General features: G+C 34.7%; 1 protein-coding gene across 1 annotated transcript; it reads right to left on the reverse strand.

Annotated features, from left to right (window-relative positions):
* Nucleotides 1-2831: 2831 nt before the first annotated feature.
* On the reverse strand, nucleotides 2832-10461 carry LOC133180560 (DDRGK domain-containing protein 1-like). Its single transcript, XM_061315045.1, has 8 exons — nucleotides 10309-10461; nucleotides 8313-8435; nucleotides 7352-7482; nucleotides 6939-7040; nucleotides 6269-6391; nucleotides 4483-4521; nucleotides 3949-4005; nucleotides 2832-3490 (listed from the first exon to the last, which is right to left on the reverse strand). Exons 1-8 carry the CDS (start codon nucleotides 10403-10405, stop codon nucleotides 3254-3256), a joined length of 909 nt encoding a protein of 302 aa, XP_061171029.1. The 5' UTR covers nucleotides 10406-10461; the 3' UTR covers nucleotides 2832-3253.
* Between the last annotated feature and the right edge of the window lie 2351 nt (nucleotides 10462-12812).

Raw genomic sequence — 12812 nt, forward strand, 5'->3', positions numbered from 1 at the left:
AATAATCCTTTCACCACTGAAATGCAACCAAATAATAAAAAAAGATCCCTGTAATCTATACCAAGGACGAAGTGTCATTTTTCTTATTGGTTGGTAATGGTTGCCATGGTTTTAATACCGCAAAGGAATTTCAAATTAACTCTCTGTATGTTTTAATCTGACCTTATCTTTTTAAAAAGCATATTTGTATATAAGTTCAGGCCCGTAGGAAGCAATTTCACTTTAAGTGGGCACAATCATACATTTTCAGTTGAGGGGGCACTATCGACTCCAAAATTCCTTGACAAGCAAAAAAAAAAAAAAAAAAAAAAAAAAAAAAGGTCATCAGACGTTATTAATGAGGGGGCACAAGCATGTAGTAGCTATGTTTTCTATAGTATTCTATATATCGGCAAAATTATTTGGGGGGGGGGGGCACGGCCCCCCCGTACCCCCCCGGTTCCTACGGCCATGAAGTTGTGATCAATTTAAAGGTATTGATGTGATCCTAATTTTCACATTTCGAAAAATTCAAATTAAAATCTTTAATTAGATCGTTGCTGTGGAAATCATAGGAAACGATACATGTATGTAGAAAAAGCTTAAAGATATTTTGTTTCCTTGGATACGTACCCTTGTATGTAGATTCCCAAAACTTTTATGATTGATATTTATGAACAAATAACCAGACTTTAATTGTGACAACCACACATTTCTAACTGGATGCAAGAATCTAAGGGTTGAATATTGCTAGAAAGTTAATAAAATTGAACATTTTTCCTTCTTGGTAACCATTGCAACAGTGTTATTTCCTTCATCAAACTTTATCAAAATATATGATATTCAACATAGGTTCTATCAGATATAAGTACAATTTAAGATGAGTCAAATAATACATTTCTTGAAGAAAGGGTAACTAAGTCCTAAAGCAGCAGAAAATATCACTTTAAACCAATGGTACCTTCTTTCCATGGTTAACTGAAAAGTAGCAATTTATCCCAATTTTTCTTATGCTATTTGTGTTACAAGGTCATAACGATATATATTTGCCAGTCTTGAATTCCCATGTTTTTCCTCAAGAAAGCAGCATTAACCAAAACTTAGCAACAAATTTTAAGGAATTTCGAATTTTTAACACCCCCCCCCCCCTTCATCCCCGGTCCTTTTCATAACTTAAATTCTTCCTTCAGACTAAGAATTGAATGCTTGTTTCAAATGTTTTACGGGTTACAAACTTTATCTCTATAATGTTAAATGGCTTGAGGAAGGCGCTATGCGCGACAGAGGCAACCTTCTTACAAATTTTTAGCACACATTTTGCATGGCTCTCTTTTCTTATTGAATGGCTCTACTGCTTAATGGAATGATTGTAATTTTCCCAGTAACATGGCTAGGGCCTGTAATAAGGTGAACATTTACTCAAATCACACTGATGGCCTAACGGTTAATCCATTCAAAAACGTTTAGTGGAAAATTATGGTTAGTAGAGTAGAACCATGCAACAAGTAAAGGTTACATGTAGGTTTTTAATTAACAGTACGCATTTGAATAAAGCACCAAACGAATATATATATGCAATGAGAAAATATGACATACCAGGTGTGTTCATCAAGAGTTGTGTAGCGTAGTGTTTAGCGTGTTTGTATCAAAGGAAAATGATACTCAGGATTTTTGTTGCAAGGGTTTGAACCCCGCAAGTACCACTTTATTTTTTAACAGAAAAAAATTGGCCAATAAAAATTTCCACAGAAAAGTGTTGTTTATCATAATTTCATAAATTTCGATAATGAGAACTTAACTCTAAAATATTAAATTCACAAACTGAACATGACTTTTATAAATCTGAAGCTATAGGTATTCCTTGATGCCTTGTTCACCCATCTCCTTTGAAGATCGTTTTTATGACAATTATTATTTATAAGGGAAGGAGGCAAGAATGCATGGAAACAAGAATGCAAGGATGTCAAAGGTGTCATAGTTTACTGCAGTATTGCTCCTTCGCGTTGTTTCCCTCGTGCTGTCTCCCTCAAATCGTGCCTTTTTGTGCTGTCACTTTGAACTAAGAAGCGAGTGATCCTGTTAATAAAGCCCACTACATATTATTATTATTGACATATTCCTGCTGTTCATGAGAACAAGATTTTAGATATTCTAGTGCCACTCAAATCACCAATAAAAAACATACACATAAGAATGATTGCATAATAATTAGATAAAGGACTGTCTTGATTTTTAGACCATGTTTCAAAATTTACTCTCAAGAACCTTTGGAGTCTCACACTGGGTTGAACAAGTTTGGTTTACATCAGATAACAACTGCATTCAATCGTACATTTTATTTTTGTTCAAATGACTTTAGTCAATTGAACCACAGTCCAGGGTGCACATGCTTACTCATAACTTTTCCTAGGTACATGTATTCCTCTGCAGATCTTTACACATCTGTAACTGCCCATAACCATCCTTACGGCCATGGTTTTGCAGTAATAAAATATTTCAAACAATTTGTGTCTGTGTTTTTTTTTTGTTTTTTTTTGGGGGGGGGGGGGGGTTTTGTTTTGTTTTTTGCTTTGGTTTTTTGTTTTGTTTTGTTTTTAGCAGTTAAAGGAATATTAGTTAAACTTTGGAAAATTTAACTTTGGACAACAAGGAAGTAATTAATGTGATCATGTGTTTAATTCAAATGTATTGCACACAAAAAAAAAACCTGGAACATTGTTTATAGTAGTAACACAGGGTGGAAACAGTGTTCCTGATTCTGATATACATTTGATTTCCACATTTAACAGACATTTAACATAACATCTTTCACAAATACAAGAAATATAAAAACAGTAACAACTACCGCTATCTTGTGAAAATTCTATTTAACTGTAGATAAAAAAAAATTGTGTGGGTTAAAATTACATGGTTCCATACCCAGAACCTTGATGTCTGATGTTTTTGCAATGTAATCAATTAAAGAACAGTAATGTCAAACATTAATTTTGCTGAGCAGACTTATCCAGAAACAAACATACATGTAATTTAATCCCTCTTAAACATTTCTTCAGCAATTTGATACTAAATTAGTTATACAATCACTGCAATGATAGCATCGAAGTAAATATTCTGTATGGCACCTTCAGAAATTCCAACCACTAACAATGAATCTTTGATGCCATTGTACACACTGAGAATTCTTTAACAGATTATAAATAAACATGTTGATCTTTTTCCCTTTCATGCCCCCTTATTATTCAACTATCACAGGTACCTAAACAATACACAGACTTCAGGCACTAACTTCAGACAGAAGTCTTTTCTGAACCTCTGCATTGTCCGGATTTAAGTTAATTAAGCGATTACTGGACTCTGCTAAGTCTGATATTGACACTCTGCCATGCTGTTTAATGAATTTGGCCACAGATTCGAGTTCCTCCATTGTAATAAATATAAATTTTCCCCTGTCATCCATCACCCCCGTCAAACGACCTTCCGTCTGTAGTTCTTTAACTCGATCAGCAGCATCCTACAGAGAAAAATGGCACAGTTCATATTTTTTTACGGCATTTCACCTTCTGTTGTCAGCAAAAGTTGAACTTTTGATAAACAATTACCATGCTGTTAACATACTTTTTTATATGAGGTCATAATTCTACATAATCACAATTTCTGTTCAATGCGCAGGTAGAATATTATGCAGATTTTGTGCATTGTTAATAAATTAATCCCATGTAAAAATTGTATTTCTACTCTAAGTTAAAATTTTGCAGAAATGTTTCAAACATCTTAACCACAACAATGCTCAATTTTACAAAAAGTAATCAACACATTAATTCTAAAAACAGAGACAATGTGAATTTAATTATCAAGAACTTAAAAGCAAATCATGAATCTCCATCTAAAACAAATGAAAATCATAATCCACAGAACACCACTATTTATACTTCAACACATTTTCACACTTTTTGGAAATCATTACATTACCTGGGTCTTGATTTTAAAATGGGCAGCTAAGTCTTCCAGCATGATAACCTTCATTTCCTGAAAACAAAATGTATATAATTATATATACCACTTAAAATTAACTATGCAATGAAACATGTGCTATGCAATGTCATAGTCTACCCCATGATTTTATGGATATACATATGTAAATAAAATGAAAACAAATATTCTCAATTGATGCTAATAACCTACTATGATTTCAGAATGTCTTTTTATAGCTACAGGTATAAACAATTTTTCTTTGTTTATTTTAGCTCGTATCTTTTTATTTCATGAATTTATAATGTCTTCAAAGAGGAACTGCCTATACTAAACCAAAGACTTCTACAAAAATCAGGAATATTCTACACATGAACTGTCAAGACAAACAGCTGGGTGGTTTTAGTAAATTCCCTTTATTACTCGAACCACATATACTTCATCTTGCTAGAAAAACATAAACATAGGGAAAAAAATATAATGTAAAAGGAACCCCTCAGTATGTTGTAGACATTTCTTCTTATAGACACTTACCTTAATGTAGTCAATAAATTCTTGAAGAAGTGACTGTGACTGAAAAAGAATACAGATGTGTTGGTGAAACAATATTAAACCTGAAGTAGTCAACATCCCAGCCCTTTTCCTCTCCCTTATCATCCTTCTACAGTTAAATGTAATGACCAAGTTTGAAGTTACACTTACAATGCTGCTGAAATCAGAGACATCATACAGTAGTGTTAAATCTAAAGCAAACTAGCATGGCGCGGCGCCATGCCCTTCTCCCTTGGCGCCATGCCCTTTTTTCCTTGCAAAAATAAATAAATATGCCTAGCAGAGGCAAGATGGACTAGCGGCTTTGTTTATTCAGTGCATGCTGATTAGCCCCTTTGTTTATTTAATGCACGCAAAGGTGTGAATTCAGGACAGGAAATCACTTCTCGCTTGAACGCACACAGCCACCTGGCCAGGTAACATGCCTCAGGCTGTCAGGGTATAAGAGATAACACGAGAAAATATCATTTGATTGCATTGATTATGCAAGAATTAGCCCAATGTCACAGATAGATTAATTTGTAAATTAAAATGTTACACATTTTAAATCAGGATCGTTTTTTTTTAAATTGAAAGTAGAAAAAACATAGTTGATGAAGAATTGTGAAAAATAAAACTGCTGATGAATTAAGACAACTTACAATGTACAGTACCAAAAAACTGAATATTATATGTGTAAAATGGGTTAGGAAACAACAAAGTATGAAGTTAGTTTCTTTCAACATGTTCAATGATTCTGTGTTCTAACTTTTTGAGTTGACACCCAGAGGCTCAATGTTTCTAGGCCAGAAAAAAAGTTTTAACCAAATTTTATATTATTTCAAGTTTAATGTTTTGGTATGATCAGTTTTCAGTTGATTTTGTTGGTAGATTATTTTAAAAATAAAGAGAATGCCTTCTACATTTATTATCCAAGTAGCCCCCCCCCCTTGCAATTTTGTTCTGTTATTTACCTCATACATAAATAACAATATTAAAGTAAGGGAAAAAAAATTCATACCCCAAACTAAAATGATTTTTGAGCAAGTGACAAAAAGATTCACACCTATTACTTTTTAAGCATAACCTTGATAACCATACTAATTTCCTGATTAAAAAATTTGAATTTAAATTTTGGCAATAATTGCCCTCTCAGTGTGTATTAAATGAATTAAGCTGACAGATTTATAAATTTTTCTTTTAGATACTTGTATAACTAAAGATTTCAGTATTAAATAATAATTTAAGTACATAAACATGATAAAGAAAATATTAATAATTTCAAAAACGTTAAAAAAGTGCCCTCATGAAAACTTGTCGCGGCATAAAGTGCCCTTTTGATAATTGGATTACCTTGCCCTTTTTAGGGTCTGGATTTAACACTAAATACATATACAGGAATAAAAAGCATTGAAACCTTACTTCAAAACAGGAAAAATAACCTACAAGTCTAGTGCTGTTACTCCTTCTACAATTACACTAGAGAAATCAAGTTCTCTGTGTAATGCATCATAAAGGGAGATAACACAGTTACTTCTTGTTCTATAATTACACTAAAGAAATCCAGTTCTTTGTGTAATGCTTTGTAAAGGGGGATAACTCAGTTTCTCCTTGTTTTAGAATTACACTAGAGATGTGTGATGCTTCATAAAGGGAGATAACTCAGTTACTCCTTGTTCTATAATCAAGTCTTCTGGGTAATGTTATATAAAGGGGAATAACTCAATAACTCCTTGTTCTATAATTACACTAGAGATGTGTAATGCTTTGTAAAAGGGAGATAACTCACTGAGAGGTCTGGTCCTATATCCTCCTCCCCCTCCTCCTCTACACTGAAGGCCTCCTTCATCTTCAGGTACTCCTCATGTTCCCGTCTCTCCTCCTCCTCCTTACGGATCCTCTCCTCCTCAGCCTGAGGAACATTATTTCAAACATATCATTATTTAGCATTTTGTTTTTTCACATAGTCAGTTCAACCTATGTCTTATATCAATCTGCTAAAGGAAAAGCCTAACTGCCATTTTCAATTCATTATTGGTATTCAATGGATTCTATCTATTAAAAAAAGATTATTTAATAAAACTAGAAAGCTATTTTATGAGATAATTATTACTACTTATTAAAAAAAAAATTAAATCCTCATAATACATTGCACTATGTCTTAAACAGGAGGATAACCTTACAATTTAAACCAGAACTTATATTTGCATCAGGTTTGATAAAATAAACATTACACTTGGTGAGATAGAGACGTTTAAGCTAGCATGTTTTTTTTTTTAATATGCAACATGAAGACTTCTTGTGAACATAAACATGTTTATGTATGTGTACAACTCAATCAAACCACACATTCAACTTTTGATTTAGTTTCCTAATGTCAATGAATTCTCATGCAAAATTAGATTAATTTGTTCCTTTATCATTTAGTGCTTCTGATTCTCAAGGACAAAGGAAATTACCCTGGCTGCCTCCTCGGCTTTTGCTATTTCCTCTTCTTTTTTACGCTGTTTTTCCAGGAGTGCTTCACGCTCTTTCCTCTCTTTCCGTTCCTCTTCCTCTGCCTATATAAAAGAAAATTAATTTCAAACTGTCAGATGTTTTTACAGTAATTTTTTTTGTTACTGCTCCATCTTATCTAGAAAAAAATGCAATGTGCTTTATTTTTACATGGTATTCAACCAACACTAAAATAAAAAAAAAAATTCAATTTTCCTAATCAGTGATCAGTGGATTTTCACTGCAAATCACCAACATTTTTATTCTTTGAACACTTTTTGAAGCATAAACAATTTGTTGTTTTCAACATTTGTTGTTCAGAGTATAATTTAAGGTATTTACCGAACACAGATTGAATTAATTTTTGAGTATTTACCAAACGCTGCTGTTTTCTTTCCTCCTTGGCCTGCAACTTCAACATCTTCTTCTTACCAATCTTCTTCTCTTCTCCCTCGAAATCCTCAAATGGATTAAACTCATCAGGAGCATTGGGTAAATCATCGTCATCTGCAAAACAAAAACATTAAAGAATACAACAATCATTTCTTAAATCCTCTAAAATGTTTCATTCATCTTCTGACCATTTTAGAAGAAAAGCAATTCTGTGAAGTACTCGGTCCTATTTGTTGTAAAAAAAAATTATTTCTCTTCTTTGCACATGTTGCAGGTAAAAAATTACTGAATTGTTAAAAAGAATCTTGACATTTGATATCATTTCAGGTCCACATAAGGCTTTCTAATGTATTTTACAATCAACATCAAATGAGTTGCCTGAAAGGGTACCATTTTCCCAGAGCCATAAAGTAATGACTGAAAATTTGAAATTCAACTGCCAATTTATAGGTACAGTGATATGATTAAGTAAAAGGATTAAATAATAGGATTATTTTTAAAAATTTAAAATTGAAATAAATGTACTTAAATTGCAACTGACATGTTGGCAGATGCACTCAACACACTTCCTCACAATTAACAACTATTAACCATGTTAATGCTACAATGGTAAATTCTGGGATTTTTCTAACTTTTTTATTTCTCACAATTGATACAATACCAAAGCTATTCCCAAACAGTAGATAATAATTGATAATAAAGTATCTCAATTCAGCTAATATCAATGAAACAGATAAATAAATTTAATAGCCCCCCCCCCCTTGCCTCCTGTAGATTTTCGTGCCGTCTGCTTGGTACGTGCCATGCTATCTCCTCAGATTATTCAAACTCGAATGAATGAATGAGTTTCAATTGTCATGATAATTATTAGTTGATATTCTTTTAACTAAAGAAGAATGGCACTTATCAGATGCCAGTCATGCCACTGATTATCATTTATTTACCAGATTCTTCCCCTCGATTGGCCATTCTGTTTCTTCTCCCTCTTCTTCTGACCCCTTGAGGCAGGTTTTCATCTCTAGCCCTGGCAGCTGGCTGCCTTCCACCATCTCTTTCTGCACGCTTTCCTAGAATATAAAAGTTACACACAACATCAGAAACTAATTTAATTAGTTCAGCGAAACATGAAATAAGCAAAAAGTTAAAAGAATAAACTATTAATTTTAAAGCTATAAAAAAATTGATGATAAGATTATCTTTATATATTGTTAAGTTTAAAATGTATTTTATTTCAAAAGAGACAATCATGTGAAGATCAACTGATCACAACAATCCATGATATAGCAAGCAGTCTTGACCAGCACCAACAAGTGGATGCAGTGTTGCTCAACTTAAGCAAAGCCTTCGACAAAGTTCCCCACCATCGATTAACCATCAAACTGGAGCACTATGGTGTGAGAGGACAGACACTGGACTGGATCAGAAGCTCTCTTGCTGATAGAAGCCAACAAGTAGTCGTTGCTGCTCCTGTAACATCTGGAGTACCCCAGGGCTCAGTGCTTGGCCCACTGTTGTTTCTGGTTTACATCAATGACTAATCATCCTGTATCAAATCCAGAACAAGGCTTTTTGCAAATGATTGCCTGTTGTACCAAAAGATTACCAATGAGGAGGACACCACCACCCTTCAGCAAGACCTGGACAAGCTACAAGTATGGGAGTCTGATTGGATGATGAGCTTCAACCCAGGAAAATGTGAAGTTATACGCATCACCAACAAGAGACGTATATAATATTGAGGCCAACTATTCCATATATGGCCAAACTTTGAAGATTACCTCCAAAGCAAAGGAGAGGAACTAGTAAGTTGATAGAACTTGTTTCTGATCCTTTTGATTGTTAATATGTTCAAAACAAAGCAAAGTACCTGGCTGTCACCATTGATAACAAGCTCAACTGGGGTCCACATATAAATAACATCACAAGAAAAGCCAACAACACCATTGCTTTCTTGAGCTGTAACCTCTCTGGCTGCCCATGGTACATCAAGGCAACCAGTTATAAGACACTAGTGAAACCCAAGGTCGAATATGCCTCCACTGTATGGAATCATACCAACAAGACCCATATTAATAAGATAGAAGCCGTACAATGAAAGACTGCACAATACATCATGGGTGATTACACCAAGGAGAGCAGTGTTACATCTATGCTCCAACATCTACACCCTGCAGTCCAGGCAGATAACAGCACGAGCCACCATGATGTACAGGGTTGTGAATGACCTTCATAGATATTCCGTCTAGTCATTTACAACCAACAATCATCTATATCAGAGGACATGCTTAGAGGTTTTTACAACCATTCTGTCACCTCAAATGCTACCAGGAATCCTTCTTCCCAGCTGGAGTAGTGATATGGAATTCATTACCAGCATCCCATCATATAAAAGCCAGTATTGGTTACCACGACGTACCATATACAGATAGATACAGATACATCCACGGTCACAGCTGATTCACTCAAGGCTCTCAAGGCCTGAAGCAGCTCCTATTCATTTTAGAAAAGATTGATGATTTTATCCAGATTTTAACGAGGCCTTTCTCGATCAGCATGATTTTAACCATTTATACATGTGCAAAAATGCCCAACATTGGAGTCAGGCACATTATCAGAAGAAGAAGAAGGCATAAGAAATATAAAAAAAATACTGAGTACCCGGGGTTATTTTAAAGTTCAAATTACAACAAAATTTATCTAACGTTATATCAGAGCAAAAGGATTGAAATATATCAGCGTATTTCCGAGTGAATTTTACGAAATTATCCATCAGAATTTCATATTTCATGAAACACTGTCACATAAACACATACACATAGTAAACAATCATGTCAATAACGCCCACACCCTCCCTCATTATGTTTTGCGACAAACTTCCCAACCCTTGCCTCTTGGTTGAGCTGAATGTAAAACTTTTTAACAAGTTTAATCAAATTGTACCTTTCTTGTTATCGTTGCAGAATATCGAGGCAAGTAACATAATTATGCCTACGATCGCCATCATTACTAAATACACCGTCGCTTGGTCTACAGCCATTTTTGCTGCTCACAGATGTTTTGTGTTTTCAAGATTTCCCAAACACGAAACACGACGGAAATGCCTAAAGAAACGTAATTGTCGAAACGGAAAAATGCTTGTAATTTTTCCGGAAAATTATTCATCAGAGACTTACAGCGTCATTTTCCCAACGATTAAAATTTAGTTGTAGTGAAACATACTGCTGAGCTATCTTGGAGCTCACCATAGTTGCTCTTAGGAAACAACAAATTTCTATCAACAAGCCGATATTGTCAGTTTTGTTTGTTTTTTTGAAGTACATGGAAATGAATTTCCTTTCCAGAAATTCAAGATTTCCATTCGAATTCCTTTCCTTTATTTATTTTTTGAAAATTTTTGTTGAGATTATACGTGTTGACGTGGTTAAAGTATTATGTTACTGTTCGTTATCTACATATTTCATTGAATTTATATTTGACATTTATTCCATTCTATTTGCAAAGTCATGATCTTATTCATAACTGTATATTCAATTTTGTATCTTGAAAAGGAGAAATGAACATCAGTCAATCGGCGATGTCAGAACTTTCGGTGATCTCATTCAAAATCTCTCGGATATCAGAATGTCATATTTGATAACGATCTATCTTTGATTGAAATCGATCGATTCGATACACACACTCAAATGTATCCATATAAGGGGGGGGGGACCCACACCCACAACCGTGGCACCCAGTCCACTTTTTTCCAGACATGTTTTACTGTTAATATAGTATGAAAATGTTCTTTGCTATGCAGTTTCGTTAAATCGTTCCATGTTGATGTATCTGAAATATTTTCTTGACGCACATATACACCCCCAACATATGCTTTTAGAGTTAGGACAATTTTCATCTTTTTATTTCTCTGCTTCTCAAAGATTTATAGGTAAGCTCTCAATTATCTCCCCTTCCCCCTTTCAAAAACAATGAAAAGGGAAAACCCCACCATGTAGCAGCTATCGGGGGGGGGGGGGGGGTGTTCTACTGTATAATCCGTTTTGAGGGGGAATACTATTTAACAACATCGCGTTTAATTCTAATAAGAATTTCAGTTGAATTTAATAATAATAATAATGGCTATATTAAAAGACAATAAAAAGTAAGTAGTTTTTTAAATTTTCCTTTCGTCAATGAATTAGCTTTGCCAACATAATTTGAAAACGGTTACAATAAATTTTAATGTACATGCATTTTAAGAAAAGAATATGCCCTTGGGAATTAAGATTAAGTTAGGGAGGTTTATCCATTACGAGATGCAGCTTGATTTTCATCTATATCGCCCAACTCCTTAACATGATCAATATACCCTAACGCTGTCATTCCAGAAACAAGAGGCCCATGGGCCACATCGCTCACCTGAGTAACTTTGGCCATGCTGTTCTTTACCAGATTTCCCCCTTTTAATATACCTATTGTGGCCCCGCCCTACCCCTAGGGGTCAGGATTTGAACAATTTAGATTCTACACTACCCAAGGATGCTTCCATATATAAGTTTCAGCTTTTCTGACCCAGTGGTTCTTGAGAAGAAGATTTTTTAAGATTTTTCTTATATATTTCAATGTAAAACTTGGATTCCTTATTGTGGCCCCGCCCTACCCCCGGGGGTCATGATTTGAACAATTTAGAATCTACACTACCCCAGGATGCTTCCATATAAGTTTCAGCTTTTCTGGCCCAGTGGTTCTTGAGAAGAAGATTTTTTAAGATTTGTCTTATATATTTCAATGTAAAACTTGGATTCCTTATTGTGGCCCCGCCCTACCCCCGGGGGTCATGATTTGAACAATTTAGAATCCACACTACCCCAGGATGCTTCCATATAAGTTTCAGCTTTTCTGGCCCAGTGGTTCTTGAGAAGAAGATTTTTTAAGATTTTTCCTATATATTTCAATGTAAAACTTGGATTCCCTATTGTGGCCCTGCCCTACCCCCGGGGGTCATGATCTGAACAATTTAGAATCCACACTACCCCAGGATGCTTCCATATAAGTTTCAGCTTTTCTGGCCCAGTGGTTCTTGAGAAGAAGATTTTTAAAGATTTTTCTTATATATTTCAATGTAAAAATTGGATTCCCTATTGTGGCCCCGCCCTACCCCCGGGGGTCATGATCTGAACAATTTAGAATCTACACTACCCCAGGATGCTTCCATATAAGTTTCAGCTTTTCTGGCCCAGTGGTTCTTGAGAAGAAGATTTTTTAATGACCCCACCCTATTTTTGTCTTCTCTTGATTATCTCCCCTTGTGAGGGGACTTGGCCCTTCATTTTAACAATTTAAATTCCCCTTCACCCAAGGATGCTTTGTACCAAGTTTGGTCAAAATTGGCCCAGTGGTTCTTGAGAAGAAGTCAAAAATGTGAAAAGTTTACAGACGGACGGACAGACAGACAGACGGACAGACAG

This window comes from Saccostrea echinata, unplaced genomic scaffold (assembly GCF_033153115.1).
Source record: "Saccostrea echinata isolate AGI-Se365-2 ecotype Australia unplaced genomic scaffold, CSIRO_AGI_Sech_v1 ptg000006l, whole genome shotgun sequence".
NCBI lineage: Eukaryota > Metazoa > Mollusca > Bivalvia > Ostreida > Ostreidae > Saccostrea > Saccostrea echinata.